This window comes from Grammomys surdaster, unplaced genomic scaffold (genome assembly GCF_004785775.1).
Source record: "Grammomys surdaster isolate TR1022 unplaced genomic scaffold, NIH_TR_1.0 343, whole genome shotgun sequence".
NCBI lineage: Eukaryota > Metazoa > Chordata > Mammalia > Rodentia > Muridae > Grammomys > Grammomys surdaster.
Window position 1 is genome coordinate 3,381,659 of NW_021604762.1, and position 22,086 is coordinate 3,403,744.

The 22,086-nt window shown below is 42.9% G+C and overlaps 1 protein-coding gene across 1 annotated transcript in view; it reads right to left on the bottom strand.

Moving 5' to 3' along the window:
• Positions 1-12,099, bottom strand: part of Xdh (xanthine dehydrogenase) — a 64,412-nt gene extending 52,313 nt beyond the window's left edge. The window contains exons 1-4 of the mRNA XM_028779002.1: positions 11,998-12,099; positions 6,998-7,055; positions 4,158-4,254; positions 2,867-2,972 (exon numbers count right to left, since the gene is read on the bottom strand). Coding sequence (XP_028634835.1) covers positions 2,867-2,972; positions 4,158-4,254; positions 6,998-7,055; positions 11,998-12,039 — 303 coding nt within the window. The 5' untranslated portion in view covers positions 12,040-12,099. The remainder of the gene's footprint in view (positions 1-2,866; positions 2,973-4,157; positions 4,255-6,997; positions 7,056-11,997) is intronic.
• Positions 12,100-22,086: the final 9,987 nt, after the last annotated feature.

Consider the following 22,086-nt stretch of genomic DNA (forward strand, 5'->3'; position numbering starts at 1 on the left):
AACATGGACTACGAACCTAGTGAGCAGTAGGCATGGAAAGGCTGTGTAAACAGAGAAGAGAGATGGGTAGAAATTACATGAAGTCCGTACTGTAATAGGGCAATACTGATAAAAATGGAATACGAAAAATTCTGTGTGGTGGCCAGTGCTGTACAGAAGATCTGTTCAAGACTACATGATCCAGAATGACTGGCATCCATTGAGCCTGGTCAGAAGAGGCCACTCTAGAAAGACTCTCGAGTCTGGTTTCAATATCACAGTTTGGATCAAGAAAAGAGAACTGTCAGCAAGAAGGCTTGATACAGCAGGAGCTTGCCATGCCAGAGAAGCTGAGAGAATATGGGTGGAACCTGCTGACACTAAATACTTTGGGTGGGAAAGCAGTTCCTCACAAGCCAGGGCAGGCTACAGAACGTTCTCTGTGTGATGGGCAGCATTAGGAGATTTCAGCCAGCAGTGATGTGATTCACTGTTTTTTAAAAAGTCACTCTGGGCTGCTGGATAGAAATTGCATTCTAAAAGCAAACACAGAAATGGGTCTTTGGGATATAGTATAGCCAGCCAAAGAGAGATAATGACATGGACCAAGTAGTGAGAGTAAAACAGATGGGGAGGTGTCATAGATGCTGTAGGTTGGAGGGTAGACCATACTTCTGGGTGGATAGGGTGTAGTGTGTGAGAGGATTAAAGACTACTCCAAGATTCTTATCTTGGAAAATAGAATAGATTGCTTTGCCACTGGCTCAAATAAAGCAATACCCAAGAAGGAAGATGTTATGGACAAAATGGGTTTTTCCTATGATTAAGATTAGACATTTGTGCTGTGGTGTCAAGTAGTCAATTGCAAATGAGTCTAACTTCTAAGGCAAGGTCCAAGTTGAAAGTACAATTGTGTGCTATTTGCAGGTAATGGGTGTTAAATATACCTGCCGTGAGCGTGTGAGAATGGAGAAGGGCGGGGCTGAGGCCAGAACCTGGGTACTGTGGCAGTGTGTGGGGAGCCAACAAGTCAACATTGATCCCAATGGGAATACGAAGAAACATGGGGAAGCCAGAAAACAAGAACATCCAATAGACCAGGAGTAGAGTCGGCCCTGCTGCTTATATAGAGATAAAGTTAGAACACCAAGAGTAAAGCTCATGCTGTTGGAAGGGCAGATACAAATCCTGTGTTCAAGCTACTCATTCTTCACTTCGCTACAGAGAAAAGAACAGGCTCAAATTAAGCTCACACTTCTCACAGGCTGGGCAGGTTTAGAGGCGTCCCCTTTTCCTGCCTAAGAGACAGAGATGAAGCAATACTACCCTCACCCTGCTCTGACATCACAGACTGGATCACATGCTTCTCCTGTGGAACAGAACCTGTTTGGTCATCTGGAGGCCCTAGTGCCTGATGTCATGGAAGAAGACCAAGAAAGTGTCACCTCCTGAAAGACATGTGTCTTCAAGCGGTCAAGAGAGGACTAAGACCTGGATTTAACTCTGGAACCATCTCTGATTGGAATTTTTCAAAGGACTCTTGCCTCAGTTATCCTAGGGCGGGGCTGCACACTGTTCTCTGCCCCCACCTGTTTCAATTTGATCTAAAAGCATTCAACTTCTCTCTCCAAACCCCTAGATTTGTAATATAGTCTACTTAACAGTTCTTGACTTCAATCCATTGGCAAGATCCAGTTCCACAAGGGAGAAAACCCCAGTAAGATATTTATAGTCTATATGGTTGGTCCTTGAAGTTGCTGAGGTTGGGGATAACCTTGAACTTCTAATTCTCCTGGGTCCTTCCAAGTGCTAGGATTACAAGTGGGCAGTTCACAGAACCTAGTTTATATGGTGGTGGGGACCCAATCCAGAGCTCCATGCATGCTAGGAAAGCAATCTTGTCAACCAAGTCACGTAGCCCCTTGCTATTCTTATCTTAGTTCTCAAGAGAGTAAAGGTCTGGTATTCATGGTGATTAATTTTGATTGATAACATTATAGAACATATAATCAACTAGGAAACAAATCTCTGGATGTATCTCGTGAGGAATTATCTAAATTAAGTTTGCCTCTGGTCAAGGCCGTGAGGGTTTATCCAGATTAGTCAAGGTGGGGGAAATGGCTGAATTCAGGACTGAATAAAAAAACAAAAGCTAGCCAGATATGAGCATTCCATTGCTCTCTGCTTCCTAATTGTGACTCCAATGTGCCCAGCTGCCTCACATGCAGATCACCATGACTTCCCTACCATGGTAACGAGTACCCTCAAACTGAGTTAAAATAAATTCTTCCTTACTATTGTAAGTATTAAAGTAGCCCATTTTCCTTTGTTCCCATTTTGAGCCTGATGCAATGGTAGCTGACTCTTACTACTTGTCTCCGGTTACTTCAGACAGGCATTTTGCACCAGCAATGTGTAGAGTTACTAATTCATTATTTGTATTGTCCTAGAGTGTGGGGGGGGTGAATGGCACAACTGGAATTACCACTCCACATAACATGAAGTACATGGGCTTATTACAGGGAGTCATGGAAATCTGGGATTGGGGGACTGTCAATTGTTGAAGCATACTCAAGAGCAAGATGTCCTTCCCTGCTTTCCCATGTCTGGAGCAAGGATGCCCTGAACATTAGATTCAGCTGAGTTCTCGTTGTTATTATTGTTTGGGGGGGTGTCAAGCAGTATTAGATCATCCTGCCCCTAATGATGGTGGAGCTTTGGGTATGAGTACCTGCTCTCTCTACCTTGTAGTATCTAGAAGAAATTCAGAGAGGGCCCTGGAACAACCTCCTTTGCTCAGGCTGTGAAGTTTCTCCCAACAAAGCTGCAGGCTTGGTCCAAGCTCCCCTGTAAAATGTTCTGGCTTCACACTTACCACCCCACTCACCTGTACAGGATGCAGCTTCTTGGTGTTTCCTATGCCTTCCACGGTTGTCACAGCAACATGATGCAAGGAGCAGATGGGGGCCAAGCAGGCATTGACAGAAAAATGACTAGAACCACAGATTAAGGTCGTTTCACAGCCACTGAGGTCATCACAGCAGTGCAGGGACTGCCTCATGGGACCCGGGGGCTTTCTGAATGTCTCTATGCTCTCTGCTACGTTTGTGTCTGCTATTGTTGTCCTTGCCTCTCCATCTAAGACCCTGAGCCAGGAACAAAGGGAGCTCTATTCCAGCTGAGACTGAGCCTCCTTGGAGTCTCGGTGGGCAAGCTACAATTGGACCAGCCTCAAACTGGAACAAAGGAAAATGGAGTACTTTAAACAACCTCTTATCCCAACTCTAGAGAGCATTGAAAGGAACTTTCCAGCAGGCTATAACCTTGAAGCACGTTCCTCTCTCTGCAGGGCCCTGCCTTGATCCTCAGCATTAGAAACTCACATAACTTTGCTTTCACCCCTTCTATTCCTCCATTTCCCTGGGGTAAAGGTAGAGGTGAGACTCTAGCCCCTTACCTGCATCCCTCCCTTAGTTATCACTCTTTCATACAAACAGACAATATCGGTTTCTTAACAACATGCCAGCTCTGTGCTGAGGGCTCAGGAAGTAAGTCTAAATAACATGAAATCCCTACCCTGGAAAAGCTTGTAGTCAGTGCAGGAGATCGAAGTGAGTGTGAAGATGTGATGTTAAAATCCGATGGTGACTGATTCAGGAGAGCTGTGCAGAGGGCATTAAGAAGTCTGCATAGACAAGGAGGACCTAACTCAACCTTAGGGGATCAAGCAGCACTTCTTAGAGGAGATGCTGTTGGGACCCAATATTTCCAGGTAGAAAATTCCTGGGTGAAAGGACATTCAGGACAGGAAACAGTGTATAGGAAGATCAAGAAATAAGTAGGCCTGGGCCATGAGTTCTTCATATTCAACTTGAGGAGTATATTAGGCCCTTGATGAAAAAAAAAAAAAACTGGGGAGGAACTCAGGGACAAACTATGGAGTGTTGTAGAAGGATTTTATGGAATGTCATGTTAATCTCGACTGTAGAGTGGTCATTTTATCAGTAGTCCAGAGCTTGGTCCCCATTCATCAGCCAGGAAAGTTACCCTATAAGATATCATTCTATACTCTTCATTCATGATTTGGAGTCTTCTCAGAAACATGCCTGCACACACACTCACAAGATGATCCCACATCTTACCCTCCCGTGGAGCACCCGGCAGCAGGCAAAGGATACATGATCTTGTTCTGAAGACGGTCATACTTGGAGATCATCACAGTACATGCTCCACAGCCGCCTTCTCCACAGCCAAGCTTGGTCCCACACAGCCCCACTGAGTAGCCACTTGTTAAGGACACAGATCCAGAGAAAGGACTCTACAAGTGTCTGGGAATGCAGGGCAGCGCCTCGCAGGCCCAACTTACACACAGCTGAAGCCCTTGACCCAGGAGGCAGCAGACCTATGGCCTCCTTAATCAGTGAGGCTTCGCTGTACCATACAGATGTAAGAACAGATCATCTTCACTGCAGATGAGTCAGTACCCACGTAACACCATCCAGGACAGGGTCAGGGTCAGGGTCTCCCAGTGTCTGAGCAAGAGGACCTTGCATCTCAATGACAGCATATGGGATGTTGAAATGAGCAGTGAAGCTCCTCAGCCATTCTGAGGACTTACCAAGGCTTGGGTTTTTCACCCTAAAATTTACAAGGTGATAAAGTCCTAGAATCCAAAAGTAAAGCTAAACCAAACTTTTGGATATCTCACATAATATATACAGGTGAAAAATAAAAGAGTTTTAAATATCGGGAACCAATAATGGACCAAGCTCTTTGTGGAAAGATATTACCTTGTTAACTAGTAGGCTATCATTCTTGAGTCAAATGGTCCTCCTTGTTGAGTTTCTGTCAATCCCTAAGCTCCCATCTCTCTCTTCTGAAGATGGGAGACACAGAAAGTTATTATTATTAGCAGATGGCCTCATTATCCATTTTCAAGATAAAATTAACAAGAAAAAACAATATTGCATCTTGCATTTAAAGCTCTTGATTTCCACAGCAATTTGCTTAGGCACGAGCTACTATTTCTCTGCAGATTAAAATGCAAAGTACAAACAAGCCGAGTCCTAGGCTGTAACACGAGCTGCAGAGTGTCATTTTGTGTGTTACAGTCCTCTGACTCAGAAGTCTCCTGACTCCAGAGCTGTGAGTAATCCACCTCCTCCTCTTGCTAAAGAGTCTTTCCAAGACCTCAATTTTTTTTGTTTGCTCCTTTGCTCTCATTAATCAAGGTATATATAGTTATTTGCAGCTGATACAACTAGAAGGTGTACAGTCAGAGACAGTATGGTGGCAGGCTAGTCTTTATCTTCTAGCCTTGACATCTTTCTAGAAATGCTAGAGTTGAATCGAGGCTAGGAATATTTCTCCTGCTCTCACAAATTAACTACCAGCCCAGACTGTAATAAGGAAGAGGACTTTACACTTTCCATGGCAACTTTCAGTTTTAAATTTCATTTGAGCTTTGCTTTACAAAACCAGTCCACGGAGATGAGTTTCTGGGGCTCTTAGGCTTCAGAAACAAAAACTGAAACTAGTAGAAAACTAAAATGAGCTTTGTTTTCAGAACACTGAAATTCATCTCAACAACCTCCTAATCCTAGTAGGGTTGGACTGGTAACAGCATCCCTTCTCCTACTCACTGAACCCACAGAAGAGCCACCAGGGCCATCTTCTGAGCCTTCAGATATGTCCATCCAAAGTCATCCTCTACACGGTCTGATAGGAGTGGGATGAACCAATGTTAAGATTATATCTGGGCTCACTCCTGTGAGTACTGAGCAAGTGGTTCACTCATACCTCTGGAATGGGGACAAGGACACCATAGAGAGATGTTGAAAGGAGCAACAGGCCCCTGAGAGTTGCCAGCCTGGATGAGAAGTGCAAGGCTATAGCTTCCATTCAGGGTCTGCCAGAACTTGCCCAGAATATACTTAGTGAAAGGCAGGTCACTTAATCAGTGTTGGCCTCACACCCTCTCAGAGGGAGATAATGTTATACTTCCATGCAATTTCTGTGGAGATTACGTGACATCAGCTATACAAACTACTTTGAACTTCGCCTGTACATGACAAGTGTTCATTAAATGTCAGCACCTATATTTTCTGTTGTTTTTGATCCGGGGTCCAAGAATACTTTAAGAACATGAAAGAACAAAATGTGTGGGATTCTACAGAAGCCTTCCCCACAGTGGATGAGGAGCAGCAGCCCGGGACACTCTACAGCAGTGCTTCTCAGCCTTCCTAATGCTGTGACCCTTTAGTACAGTTCCTCATGTTGTGGACCCCCATTATTTTTCTTGCTACCTTATAACTATAATTTTGCTACTGTTATGAATAATACTATAATTATCTGATATGTAAGATATTTGATATGCAATCCCTGTGAAAGGTCCATTTGACATCCCCTCAAAAGGGTTGTGACACTCAAGTTGAGAACCACCTCTCTAAGGGGCATCTCCTGTCCTTGATGTCTCTAAAGCCTGCCATTAAGCAGTTGATGCCTTACACAGTACCCACTGCGATAATCCTTTCCCAGCATAAAAACCTTGTCTGGGAATGCTCAGTAACATAGAGTTTACCTAGTATAGGTTCAGTCCCCAACAGAACAAGAAAAAGTAATAGAAACCCCTTCTCTGGTCTCTCCGGGCCTATATTGAGCCAGAAAGATTCCTGGGTAGTCCTGCATGTGTTAAACAAATGTCAGCTAAGAATATCCCACTACTCACAAGACAAATGACCATGGAGCTCATGGGGCAGCTGAGGAGGGCTATCATGGGCACAAAAAATCCTAGAATTACTACTCTTTGCTGAGAAAATCTGAAAGAGCACCATGAACAGCCTCTCATTTGAGGACTGAGAGTTTACAATCTAGGTTGCCAAAGATTACCCAAGGTCTCCCAGCTATATTGAATGCCACAGCTGTCCAGGCTTCTTTGAAGTCACTGGGAAATTATGTAAGCTTCAGAGAACAGTCCCACAGTCCCCTCACCCTCACTTCCACTGAAGAGTCAGGATACGCTTTCTTCTAAGGTAGACCAGAAGGGTTGTTTCCGGGTCTGCATTTTTCTCCACCACCTACCAAGAAAATACATCAAAGAATCACCTTTTTATTCTTTTGCAGGTGATTTCCTCCGTTTCACCTCTCACTCCAAAGTCTGTAGAGTTAATGGCCACAGAGTACAAAAACCATGACAATCAAGGCATTTTCCCCAACAATCCCATAAAAAAATGAACACATGAGCTATAAAACCCAATCATGTCCTCGGGTCCTAGAATTCCACCTGGACACAACACAGAAGCTCAGGTTTTACACTGCCAAGAGCATCCTCTAGGTCAAGCATATCTCCTCATTTCTCCTGCCTCTTCCCAGCCGTACACTCCAGAGTTGGAGCTGTCAGCACACAGACTCTAACTTTGCTTCATTGAGTATGCCTGCTCAGACTCTGTGTGTGATGAGAGAAAGTTGCATATGTAGTCCATGCTCATAGCAAAGTGTTGTATGCAACAAGCTACCATGATAGCAACATGAGCATGCAAGCATCAAAGTACAATCTTGAGACAAAAGCCCATCCATGTGTTCAGCTCTCCCCCAATGTAAACCTTCAAATAAGGTCCAGGAGGGGCCATTTCACTACTCCCCATACTTAAAAGCAGAGAATGTGTAAAAGGAGATCTTTTAAGAGAACTATGCTACATACTGGTCCTAAAGTTTCTTCAAGTGGAAGGGAAAGAAACACCTGCCTCACACCTTCAAACTAAAAGAAGGGATACCCTTTGTACCATACATAAATCCACCTTTGCTCCTTCACAGGGGCCAGACCAACCCAAGTCTTTCTCAAAGGCCCTGATGAAATGACAACAGGACCTTTAATTCTATGTCCTTGTCCAGGAGTGAACTTGGCAAGGCCAGTCTAGTGCTGGAGCCTGTATCTCCTCAGAAGAGTCAAGGTGGCAGCTTCTGGGGACCAGGCTCTTCCCCCTGAGCTGTGGTTATCAGTCCTGAGGTAGCTGTGTCTGCAGAACCCGGGGTTCTCTTTGTGAAGATTGTCTGACTTAGCTCTGCTGACTTTGACCACTTCTCCCCTCTACAAATAGAACATATGACGCTGTACTTCTTAAGAATTCTGCTTGATGCCAGGCAGTGGTGGCGTACGCCTTTAATCCCAGCACTTGGGAGGCAGAAGCAGGCAGATTTCTGGGTTTGAGACCAGTCTGGTCTACAGAGTAAGTTCCAGAACAGCCAGGGCTACACAGAGAAACCCTGTATCGAAAAAACTAAAAAAAAGAAAAAAAGAATTCTGCTTGGCATGAGTCATCTGCTTGTGGGAGACCTCTTGGTCCCAGCTATTGCTTTTGCTTCTTTATTTCTTTTTTCCTCTATTTCTTAACCCTGGTTCTCCCTCTTGATATGTCACCATTCAGGACCCATATTCCTGCAGGTTCTGGACAGCATGGGACATATAGTGGTTTGCCATACCACAACTAGAGGTAGACCTAGCATAATGTTGCTAACTAGAAATCATGTGTTTGAACTCTTACTTAAGCTTAAATAGACAAAGTGGCAACATTGGTTCACAGTCCCAGAGTTTAATAGGTTCAAGGATGTTGTTAGCAGTGGATATGCTACAGACCATCCATGATGTGGCTAGGGTTGGCTTGAGTGTATTTCAGTCTCAGGAAGGTTACCTAGAGGAAGTGACAGGGCAAATAATAGAAGTATTCTTTGTACAATGGACCCTTCATGTTGGAGACTGAGGGAAAGCAGAGGACATAAGAAACACATATCACTCAAGTCATGGGATGCATGAGCAGCTCTCTCTCTTTCTCAGACATCTTGACTTGTTGGAAGATTTCATCTGCTCCCCTATTCAAGGCTTTCTACATCACCACCCTCCCTCGAGTATCTACAAAGAACAGCCATGCTACATTGGAGCTGTGCCCCAGAGCGTCCCACAGTGTGCCCCATGAAACAGTCTCAACAGAAAACACTTGGCAAGTGTCCCAGTTTGAATCTGAACTATTCCCTCCAAGGCCATGTTTGGAGCACCTGTTACTCAGCTGACAGGGTAGTTATAAAACCTTTAAGAGCTGGGGTACCTGGTGAAAGTAGGTCATGGGGTTGGGGGAAGCCTTTGGGGGATATACTCAGCCTCTGGCACTTCCTTCTCTCCATCTCCTTGTCTGTCATATTGTGGATAATGGCCCCTTCCCTTTATTTAACTTGATTGTGTGCTCAAGTGTATGAGACCTATTTGTGGACTAAATCCAATGAAACCATGAGCCAAAACAAATCCTCCCTCCCTCCCTTCCTTCAGTGGGTTATGTCAGGCATTGTGGTGCTGGGGATACAAACGGAACTTACACTGTGGGGGAGGAGGATTACAAATGCTTTCATTGATGGGCTAGCAACATGGCCCGGTGGATAAAGCTGCCTGCTACCAAGCTTGATAATCTGAGCTGAGTTCATTTATAGTTTCTCTTCCCCCCACCCCGCGCGCGCGTGCGCACACACACACACACACACAGAGAGAGAGAGAGAGAGAGAGAGAGAGAGAGAGAGAGAATATAAATACACAGAATTTAAAGAAAAACTGAGTGAGTAAATTGCTCTGAGAATTTGATCTTTAAAAGAAATAATGATTGCTGGGTGTTGTGTTGTAGTGGCCCACGCTGTTAGTTACAGCGCTCAAGGCTCAGAGGCCAGCCAATCTCTGTGAGTTTGAGGCCAGCCTGGTCTACATAATAAGACCCTGTCTCAAAAAAAAAAAACTGGAAGGAAGGAAGGAAGGAAGGAAGGAAGGAAGGAAGGAAGGAAGGAAGAAGGTCCTAAGAGATAACAGCATACTATTATACATTAAATTTATAACATTAAAATTATAATTAATCAGTGAATAAATAAAGCTGCATGCCTCCAGCTATATCCTCTTCCTGTAGGGATTTCTCTTGCATCCCTCTCAGTGAGACTAGAATCCTGGCCCCTGAAGAGGACATCACCACAATGCTGGTGAAATATTAGGTCTCTCTCTCTTTCTCTCTCTCTCTCTCTCTCTCTCTCTCTCTCTCTCTCTCTCTCTCTAATACTGACTCCAGAGGTCACCAAGGTCCACACCACTCTCAGAAGATCCATCCCACAGGTGCCTGGTGTCCCATATCTGAGCCCTCTCTAAGTCCACTCATGCAGACAGAACCCTGCACAGTGCTGAAAAGCAGGAAAGAAAGAGGCTCCCCAAAAAGAATGAGCCGCCATCCTTCTACAGCTTCTTTGGTAATTTTTTTGCACAACATCTATGGCCCAATGCCTAGGACATGTTGAAGAAGGAAATGAATCTGAACTTACTCAATCTGCCTCTGCTCACCCAGACCGCCCCGCTTGCTTTTGCTTATTACTACTTGCTAATTTACCCTTCTTCTCTTCATCTTTGGCAGTTTCCTGAGAGGTCACACCTTTTTAAATGAGAGATGTGGATGGCTATTCATCATGATAACCTGACAGGATCAGAAGCTCCCAGGGACAGAAGGGATTGGTATGATGCTGCACTCTAAAAATCTAAAAATCACTTCTCTACAGTGCTAATAAAACACAAGGGAAAGCAATTTCAGCCAAGCCAGTTCACCTCAGAGACACTCTTTTTTAGACACAAAGGCTAACAGCGAGCTATCCCCCTCAGAAGAATGTTGGCTCACACACAAATCAACAGCTCAATATACCTTAGGGTAAGATATGACCTTCAGAACACTTTGAACCTGCCACTAGCTCATTGAAAAAAATTCATTTATGAAAGTCCCAAAGATGATGTCTGTGTGTCCATGATATTTCCAGAAAACCAAGTTAACAGCTGTTTCTTACACCTCTGTGATGCAACTGCTGAGCACAAAAGACATTTAAAATATTCAGTCCAAAAGCCTTACTACCAGCAACTTAGGCATTTCAGCCTAGCTCTTGTCTTGGTACCAGTTGCCCAACTCAGAAAACAATATATCAGAGAGATCCAGGGATCCAGGGATGAGATCATTCAAGCTGAATCCACAGGCTTTACAGTACTGGTGTTGAAATGACTCCTAAAGTTTCCGTGCTGGTTACCCAAGCAGATCCTGGCCGTCTACGTCCTTGAGAATTCTTGGAAGCACATGTTCATTCTTGCAAATTTCCTCAGAAGTTACTCAGTCTCTTCAATCAACACCAAAGTGTCAACATAACAAGACAAGTAAAACTTTTAGGGGATCCTTTGGTTCACTCATGGTTTATAATGTCTATGTAGCCAGTTTACAGGGGGGGAATGACGGTTCTTCCCCTATGATCTCAAGTGAGGAGCTGAATTGCCCTGAGTACCCTGAAGGGAGGCAAACAGCACCAGAGACAATACACTTCTCTCCCTGCACTGAGTTGAAGTTGCAAAGATTCTCGGGCTATCAGGGACCTGTGGATCCCATACCATTTTCCCTACATTTCCAAGTGACATTTAAGGGGTTTGCAATATTTACATATAGAACTGAGAGATGGTGGCAGGGGAATCCTTTATGAAAATAATAATGACAATAATGGCTTGCCACAAGGTGTCAGTATATGTCGACACATAGTAAATCAGTTTTAGCTGTTAAATCTATATATAGGATCATATATCAGAATCTGTGGCTATGTGTGTTTTATGCCTTGACATTAGCATAAAAATGCCTGCCTGCTGCAGTTCGTAGTAAAGAGAGCCATCAAAACACCAGGCTAGGTTGACTTAAACACAGAATAGAGATGTTCTGGTGACTCCTCATCTCACTTCAACTCTGTTCCTTTTCTGTCTCTAAGCCAGTGTGTCCACAAGCATGGAGGGGACATCGCTCTACCTTCCTCCTTTGCCCTCCGAGTGTGTTGCCTGTGCTCCTGTTCAAAGGTTACTAAACTACAGCAATACCTTTTACGGGATAAAATGAGAGCAGAAAAAATCAAAGTGTCCAGGTAAGAGAGATGACACATCTCCCTTCCCGGACAGCAGAATCTCTAAATCGAACATCAATTCCCGCTTACCTTTTTGCCATTCACAAAGAAGACCAACTCGTCTGCTGTCATCGTGGCTACTGGAGTCACTGAGCTCCTGTGAGGTAGTTGTAGATATCACTGCCCTGCAACTTGAAAGATACGCCTCCCAGCAAAATGAAACAAAGTTATCCAATGAGAAAGGACTGGCTCCAGGCATGGACAGTTCTTGGCAAGAGTCACAGGTTTACACAATCCAGGAAGGACGGGACAGCCACACCGCAGATCCTACTCTGTCCTCCTAATCCAACGTGTACCCATAGATTAGGGAGGCCTGTGTCTTGGCACCAGATGACTGTGAATTCTGGGCACCTGCCCTTGTGGAACCTGCTTCATCCTCCTCCCACTTGCGGTACCAGGAAGAGAGGGGGAAGGAGCCGTTTGTCAGTCAGTGAAGCTGATTCACTCTCTTCCCGACCACACTTATTATTTTCCCAGACCGGCTCACCCTGACACAGACTCACCACTGGCGTGCTCAACTCATTCTCTCAGGGCTTGGTGGAAGGTGAAGGTTCTCATGTCCAGACTCAAACCCTGACCTTTGACTAGAGCCTGTCACTTATCGCCTGCAAAACTCAGCTGTTTCATCCTGGAATGGGACATCGAAATGATACCAAAAGCAGAAAGTTGAAAAACAATGGTCTCTAGGGTATGCCTTATAAACTTGCAGAGAATGGATATATTTACTTTTGAACAGTTACTCCGACAATAACAAATCATGCTTGAGACTTTGACAAAACTTGTCAAATTATCAGAGGGACTCACACACCAAAACATATTACAAACACCAAGTAAATAAAAAAGTCAACGTCATCACAGTCTGTTAATAGAGCTGAGAACCTCCCCCACCCCATCAAGTACCATTAACTCCTGGTGTAAATACCTATACAGTGTCTGCTCAGGCAACACCTGTGGGCTCTCCCTGCTCCACCCCTCCCCACCACTCCATTCCACCCACCTTCACATCACAAGCACTCTGTCCTTCCCCAGCTCTCCACTCACTCAGTCACTCAGCCAGCCTGCAGGGGACACTTCTCATTGTCCTGGAAGACCACAGTAAAGGAAGAAAAGGGCATGAGTCAGATGTGCCTGGTACAACAACAACATCTGGGAAACAGGACTCCTGCAACAGTCACATCATCAACACAACGCCCCTCTGCTGGCTCAGCCCCAACAGAACCGAGAATGAACTCATTTGTCAGTCAATCCATATCCCAGTTTGCACCCAGGCTATGCTAGGGCTTGTGCACCAAATTCCTTTTAGTTTCTCAGTCCAGGGCAAATGGAGATTCTGGGCATCATAAAACAGTGCTTGCTAGCTGGAGTCAAATTCCCTACAAAATGAGTCATTTGGCTATCTAGGATGTTAGTGACATGGCTGGTAGGGCAGTTGCTGGTTGTTGTTGTTGTTGGTAGTGGTGGTGGTGGTGGTGATGAAGTTTCTCAGACCAGAAAATGGAACTAAACATTCCAAGCCCAGGACAATCCTTCACAATAAAGAGTTATCCAACCTAAAATGTCAGTCAAGCAGAGACAGAGAAATGGTGATCTGAAAGGGAAAGGGTGGGGAGAGGGACTAAGGCTGAACCTAAGGTGTGTTTTGTAACTCCCTGTTCGTCATACTCCTGTGATTGACTGGCTCTTCTGTTCACTGATTCATCTTCGTCAGCTCTGCCTTTCCCCACAGTCCCAAGGAGAGCTATGGTGGCTGGATTTAATGTTAGCTCCATCATCTTTGCAAAAGCCACTGCCTTGGGTTCAGTGGCCATATTCACAGACTTGGCTGACTATAACTACTCTGAAAAATCAATTCTGCCAAAAAGTTAATAAAGAGGGCAAACTGTCCCAGCAGATGTTGAGCAAGTGCTGGACAAAGGATCTAGGAATGGGAAGCTGAGGGGTTTATAATGCCCACAGTACTGCTCCCCTGCCACAGTCTGAAGGCACAGATAACCTGACTGAGGCACAACAGGAACAGACAAACCTGAAAGAGGGTATGAGGGATTAGCTGGAGCTGACCTCAACCTTTGGGTAGTTGCCTGTGAAGGGAAAGAGCAGCACACAGACACCGTTCCAGAGAGAGAGAAAAGGGCTCTGAAGTTGCAAAGTTCACACCATGCATCCCACCAGACCCCATGACTGCTGGTGCCTTGTGGAGCCAGAGACCCCTTGGAACCACAAGACATCAACGCTGGATATGATCAGTAACCCTAAGACACACAGACCGTGGCCATCGCTGAAATGTGGTAAGGACACCGGAAGCAGAGAGATTCTCAACACTCCCCACCCTGACCACAGCTGAGAAAAGCTACGTGGATAACAGGAAGCCTGTGGTGGAACGTGTTGCAATGCACTGATGGACCTGTAGATACGGGGTTGGGGCTTTCTCCTAACCAATAACAAACAGTGACTGCGAACATATTTATTTCCATTCATCACTCATTTGTGTTCAAATGTTTATTTTATTTTTTGTTTTCTATATGCCTTATTTCGTTTTTTTAAATTCTTTAAATTTTTCTCTCTTTGCACATATACGTTTATATTTTAAGTTCAGGTAAAGTGATGCAACTTGTACCTTGCTAGAGAAAGCTTTTATATCTTCCTTTTCTCTAAATTTAATGTAAATTTTCTTTACTACTTTTTGTATATCTAATCCATATACTTGATTTAATTCTTACTGAAGCCCCTCCTATCCCATCCTTCATACCCCTTCACTTTGCCACTTAAATATGTTGTATTCTCCCCCAGCGAGAATCCTAGTTCTCTTGTCTTCAGCCTTTCTAGGTAACACCAGTGAAGAACACGGTATCTTCAGCAGCTCACCTGGGGGCTTACATTGAATTATTATGGCTGCCATTACAGTCAGCTTGGGTGATAAAAAGTCTAAGTGAGGACAAGGTACCAAAAATAAACAAAGATATGCATAAAGCAAAGATAAAAAACCATGGGGAAGGGGAAAGAGCTGCAAACCAGAGAACAGATACTCCTCAAGAGAAGCCCAAAGCACAACAAAGAGGCATGAAAGGCGTGAGAAGATATTCCACTATGACAACCCATGGGCTGACATCTTCTTAACAATAGAAACCAAAGATGATAGATGTTGAACTTCACACAAGTGCAAAAACAGATTGCAGAATTTTATCAAAAACAATTTTTTCCAAAGGCCAAATAGAGGACGCAAATAAACAGATAAGGAACTTAGCTTAAGTTATGAAATTGATTTAAAACACAGAAAGTTGCCAATATGGCGTGGCTATAAGAACCAGTAACTAGGAGGAAAAAATTAAAATATGGAAGAAAAATCACCAAGGAAATGCAGAGTCTGTGCAAGGACTAGCAGGACTCTGGAAATGAAAGAATCAATCAGGTAACAAGTAACATAGCAGAGTGTCATCGACAAACGCGACCAAGCAGCAGAGTTCATCTCAAGAGTGAATACCAAGGTTGAGACAGTAATGCACACAGACATATAAAAGGAAAAAATGGGCCAGGGAGATTTCTTAGTGGCTAGAATGCTTGTATGAAGTCTAGAGTTTGGGTCCCCAGAGCCCACATAAGTGACAAATGGGTGTGCAAGCACACCTGTAATGTCAGTCTGAGATAGTAGATACAGAAACTCTCCAGAGCGAGCTATCTAGCAAGGCTGGCCATACTAACAAGTTCTGGGTCTAATTTTGAGACCAATGGACCTCACCATGCATGCACATACACCCAAGAGAACAAAGTGTAGACTACACATGGGATGAAAGAAGATGACAATCAAATGTCTTAAACAACCTAGTCAATGAAATTTTAGCCAAGAATTGCCTGACTCTAGAAGGGCAGACATACAAATAGAGCAAGCCTTCAGAACCCCAAGCAGTCAGGACCAGAGAAGAATCTCTCCAAAATGTATCATACTCAAGATATCAAAAATGCAAAGCAAGGAAACCATAAGAGGAAAATGCCCACACACAGAGGCATAAACATTAGAGTAACATCAGATCTGATATCAGCAACCATAAAAGCATAGAATGATATATTTGAACCCTTAAAAGAAATTTTTGTTAGCTGAAATTGCTATACTCTGAAAACAGATAAAGAGATAAGAATATCTCAAAACAACACAAGCACATACATATACTAAATGAAAATTATATAATTTATAATAATTAGACCAGTACTAAGAACAAACTTTAAGGATTATTATACAGAGAGAAAGAAAAAAGAAAGCTTCACACATCAGAACACAGGAAAGAATACATTCTATGAAAGGAACAAAAACGAGAGACTTGGGAAAGAATCAATCACATCCAACACAGAAAACACTGCCAGGAACAGAAGAAAGGAACTGCCAATCATTCCACCAACAAGAGCAACAAGCAAAAAATCATAAACAATAGCAAACCCTTCTCAATTATAGGCTTGAATACCAAAAGCCTTAAGACAGCAATTAGAAGACAGAGACTGATGGAGTGGATTAAAAAACATGACCCAATTATCTGTGCTCTCCAGGAAACTCATATAGCTAGGGAAGAAGCTGAGAGTCAAAGGTTGGAAAGCAAACTGTCAAGCCAGCAGAAGACACAAACAAGCTGGCAGAATGATTCTGATACCGATTATGTAGATCTCAAACCAAAACTAGTCCAAAAAGATGATGAGGTACACTAAGTATTAATAAAAGGAACACTTCATCAAAAGGATACAACCATAGATGTTTATGTCATGAATCTTGAAACCCCAGTCTCATAGAAGACTACATAAATCCAGTTATAATAATAATAATGAAGGCTTTGGTACCCCATCTATCTAGATAGACCTTCCAAACTAACAATCAGTCAAGGAAACTCAGAGATAAACTGCATCATAGATCAAATGAAACTAATAAATCTACAGAACATTTCACCCAGCTGATAGAAGTGAACTTTCTTCTCAGCCACAGTTGGAACCATCTCTAAAACTGACCACATTATAGGCCACAACACAAGCCTTCATAAATAAAAAAAAAATCAAAATAATCTCCCACACTGTACCAGATCACAGTGAACTAAGCAAGAAATCAATATCAAGACTAACCTCAGAAAATATACAAATATCTGGAGACTGAACAATATGTTTTTCAATAGAAAATGGATCATTGAAGAAATCAGGAGAACATAAAAATTCCTAGAAACAAACAAAAATGGCAACACAAATGGGATACAGGCAAGTCAGTCCTAAGAGCTTAAGCATTCACATTTAAAATCAGAAGGGCTGGAGAGATGGCTCAGCAGTTAAGAGTACTGACTGCTCTTCCAGAGGTCCTGAGTTCAATTCCCAGAGACCACATGGTGGTTCACAACCATCTGTAATGGTATCTGACTGCAACAGTGTATTCACATATATAAAATAAATAAACCTTAAAAATAAAACAGAAGAACCTCAATTAAATAACAAAATGGGTAGCTTCAAGACTTCTAGAAATCAAGAAGAAGCCTACCCCAAATACAGCAGACAGAAATAGATTTGTGAATTAGAGACTGAGTATAATACACAGAATTGATCAAAGAATCACTTCTTTAAAAGTATTAACAAAATTAACCAACTTCTAGACTGACTAACCAAAAGAGACACAAATTAATAAAATTAGAGATGAAAAGAACATTGTTGCAATAGACTCATGAGGGCATACCATTAAGGACTGCTTTGAAATTTTATATTATTGGAAAATATGAAAAATTTAGCAAAAATGGATAAATGTCTAAACACATATGGCTTACCAAAATTAAAGCCAGAAAATATAAATAACCTGAACAGAGCCATGACAAGCAAAGAGACTAAAGCAAAATTAAAAGGCTCTCCACAAAGAAAGTCTCAGAGCTAGACTCATTTATTACCAAATTCTACCAAACTTTCAAGGAAGATCTAATACCAACACTTCTCTAATTGTTCCATAAAATAAAAATTAGAAGGAACACTACTGAACACATTCTACAGAGGCAGTGACAGGGATCGTGGTGGTAGGCAAGCAGGCACAGTGCTTACATTCTAATCCCCAGTCAGTAGGCAGGGGTGCGGATGGGGAGGGGAGCTGGGCCTAGCACATTTACTCCAACAAAGGCCCCACCTCCGATTTCTTCCCAAACAGTTCCACTAACTGGGGTCCAAGCATTTAAGACTATGAGCCTCTGGGGCCATTCTCATTCAGACCTCCACAATACCCAAACAAAAGCAATATGAGACAGAGGGAAAGCTTGGAGAAGAAAACAGAACACAAGAGGAATTAAATGAGAAGGGAGGACACTCGGGTGAAAGGGAACACTGGGGACAGGAAGAGAAGGGAGGAATTGGGAGCAGAGTGGGAGACTTGATCAAAAGGAAGTACGTATAAAAATGTCCTATGGAAACTTGCTGCTTTGTAAGCTAATTTAAATAAACTAATAAATAAGAAAGTTAAATAAGGCATAGCTTAAATAGATTATTTATAGCAGGCACTCAACATAGACAACTTTCTCTAGGATGGAAATAAAACTCCAGTCTGAGTCTGCAAAACATTGAATGTGAAAGAAGTACATTTTATCTATGGATTACACTGTCATTCAGAGATTTTAGTTCCAGATTCACTAGTTAGAAGCTCCAATACTAAAATCTGACAAACACTTTGACAAATGTGATTAGTTCATATTTGGCAAAACATTTGCAACCACTTCCTCTGTGACTTTGAATCTTTTTAATTGACAAATAAAACTATATATGTGTAAAATGTTTTGAAATAGGGGTGTATTTTGGAATGGCTCACTTGAGCCAGTTAACATATGCAATAAATCATCATTAACATTTTTACAGTTTGAACAAATCACTAATGGTTTTTTAAAGTGCAGTGTATTGTTATTAAATACAGCCAGTGAATGTCTTCCTCTGACCTAACTAAACTTGTACTCTTTTACAAACTTCTCACCCATCTCTTGTCCCAGCCTCAAGTAATGATGGTTCTACTCCCTGCATCTGTAAGACTAACTGTTCGTACCCCACGTAGAAGTGAGATCCAGTGCTAAGTAAGAAATGTGCCTTCTTTAGGCCATTTTATGGAGTAGCTGTCTGAAGCAGCCATGGATTCTGACACACAGAAGCTCGTAAGCCTAACGTAATCTTGGTTTTCTGTCATAGCTTTTGTTGCCTATGCTTGTGGACTCACATCCTAGGACAATGTCTGTGCAGCCACACAGTTTGCTCTGTGTTGATTTAAGTGGTTTATAGTTCACTGTCTTGTGTTTCAGTCTTTCATGCCTTTTCAGTTGATTTTTTATATGATGTGATATAGAGAAATAATTTCATTTAAATGTGGACATCCAGTTTCTCCAACACCATTTATTTAAAACTGCCATTTCTTCATTTCATAGTCTCAGAAACTGCCACCCCATCCCACCAGAATGAATATTTTTAATACATATATTAGCATGGGTCTGTCCTATAGAGCTAGGTAGTTTAAATTTTGGTTTTTGGTTTTGTTGATTTTTTTTTATGTATGTACAGTCTGGTCAGTGACCTCCTTACCAAACAAAAAGGGACCCTTTACCCATTAGAGGCCATCAAGTCTCAGTGGCTCTTCAGCAGGAAGCCAGCCCCACTCCATGCTGGGATTTTAACTAGCTTGATCTTACCTGGGTCCTATGCAGATAATTATGGTTGCTGTGAATTCATGTACGGCATAGCCATGTCAGGGCCCAAGTGTATTCACAACTCTCCTCCTCAGTGCCTTTGTACTCCCTCTTTCATGGTGTCCTTAAGACAAATGCCATTTAAATTAGTCCTCAGCATAGGTCATTCATACAAAACCAGCCTGCCACTCAGGAAATCAGCAGTTCCCACAAGGCTGCTGGTAAAACTGTTTGTTCTATCCAGCTGTCCAGCTGACCTGCTGACCTGCTGGGTGCTCTCCTCAGCTGAGGAGTGAAACTACTTGAAATATTTCTAAGCATGGGAGACTTTAGATCTTCTGAAAGTATATCCTGAAAGTAATGGTTAATATTCGCTTTAAAAGATGTATGTTTACTTCACGTACGTGTATATTTTGCATTTGATTTCTAGGTTAATTAATATTACTATTTTTAATTGATTATTTTATTTATTTACATTTCAAATGGTATCTCCTTCCCAGTTTCCCTTCCACAAACCCCCATTCCCTCCCTTCTCCCTCCTGCTTCCCCACCCACTCACCCACTCCTGCCTCAGCACCCTAGCATCCCCTACCCTAGGTCATCAAACCTCCACAGGACCAAGAGGCTCTCCTCCCAGTGATGCTCAATAAGGCCATCTTCTGCTACATATGTATCTAGAGCCATGAGTCCCTCCATGTGTACTCTTTGGTTGGTGGTTTAGTCCCTGGGAGCTTTGAGGGGTCAGGTTGGTTGATATTGTTGTCCTTCCTATGGGGTTGTAAACCCCCTCAGCTCCTTCAGTCCTTCCCCTAACTCATCCACTGGGGTCCTTGCGCTCAGGCCAATGTTTGGCTGTGTACATCTGCATCTGTATTGGTCAGACTTTGGCAGAGCCTCTCATGGGACAAGCTATACCAGGCCCCTGTCAGCAAGCACCTCTTGGCGTCAGCAATAGTGTCTGGGTTTGGTGTCTGCAGATGGGGTGGATCCCTAGTGGGGCAGTCTCTGGATGGCCTTTCTTTCTGTCTCTGCTCTACTCTTTGTCCCTGCATTTCCTTTAGGTAGCAACAATTCTGTGTTAATACTTTTGAGATAGGTGGGTAGCCCCATCTCTCAACTGGGGGTTGTGTCTATCCACTGGATATGGTCTCTACAGGTTCTAGCTTCCCTTTGCTGGGTATTTCAGCTAATGCCCTCTCTGTTGGGTCTTGGGAACCTCTTGGATCCTTGGCATCTGGGACTTTCTAGTGGCTAATCCAGTTGCCCCTCCCCCACTGCTACTCACCTCCTTTCAAATTCCTGACCCTCTGTACTTCTTCCCCAGTTCCTCCCATATCTTAACCAGCCCTTCTTTTCCCTCCCCCTCCTCCCTCCCTCCCAGATCTCTCTCTTCCTCTACTTCCCAAGATTCTTCTTCCTCCTTCTGAATAGGACCGTAGCATCTACACTTTGGTGTGGTCTTCTACCTGAAGACCAGCTATACCACTCCTGGGAATGAATATATATATATATATTTCAACATATAACAAGGACACATGCTCCACTGTGTTCATAGCAGCCTTATTTATAATAGCCAGAAGCTGAAAAGAACCCAGATGATGTCCCTCAACAGAGGAATGGATACAGAAAATGTGGTACATTTACACAATGGAGTACTACTCACCTATTAAAAACAATGACTTCATGATATTCACAGGCAAATGAATGTAACTTGAAAATATCATCCTGAATGAGTTACTCCAGTCACAAAAGGACGCACATGGCGTGTACTCACTGGTAAGTGGATATTAGTCAAAAAGAAACTTGGAATACCTACAATACAACTCACAGATCATATGAAACCCAAGAAGAAGTATTCTTATTTTTGTCCAGTGTTGTCTTGTGCCCTTAGCCATGAACTGAACTATATCAAATGCTATAGAGTTGTATTATTCTAATCACTCCTGTGATTGCCTAATGTTTAATATAAAACTGCTCTCAAAGTCTGTCAAGGCTCTAAAAGAAAATAGAAAGATGCTGTGCTACAGTCCCACAACTCCCTGAAGCCTGCTGAAAAAAATTATATATATATATTGGTTTTTCAAGACAGAGTTTCTTTGTGAACCCCTGACTGTCCTGGAACTAACTCTGACCTCAGACTCAGTGATCTACCTGCCTCTGCCTCCCAAGGGATGGAATCAAAGGTCTGTGCCATTGCCACCAGGCTCATCTATGTTATTAAGGGCTACATATGCATTAACTTGTTTTCATGCCAAAATCTTGTTATTTGCTCATAATCTTCTTATGACTCCTTATAAAAAGATTTTGCCTGCCTTAATGAACACTATTGGAGGAAGCTAGGGAGTTAGATCAGTGGGTAACAATGCTGCCATGCAAGCAGGAGACCCTGAGTTCATGCCATACGAAATGATCTTTTAATGTGGTGATAAATGCAGTTCATCAAGGGATTTGGGGAAATCCATCT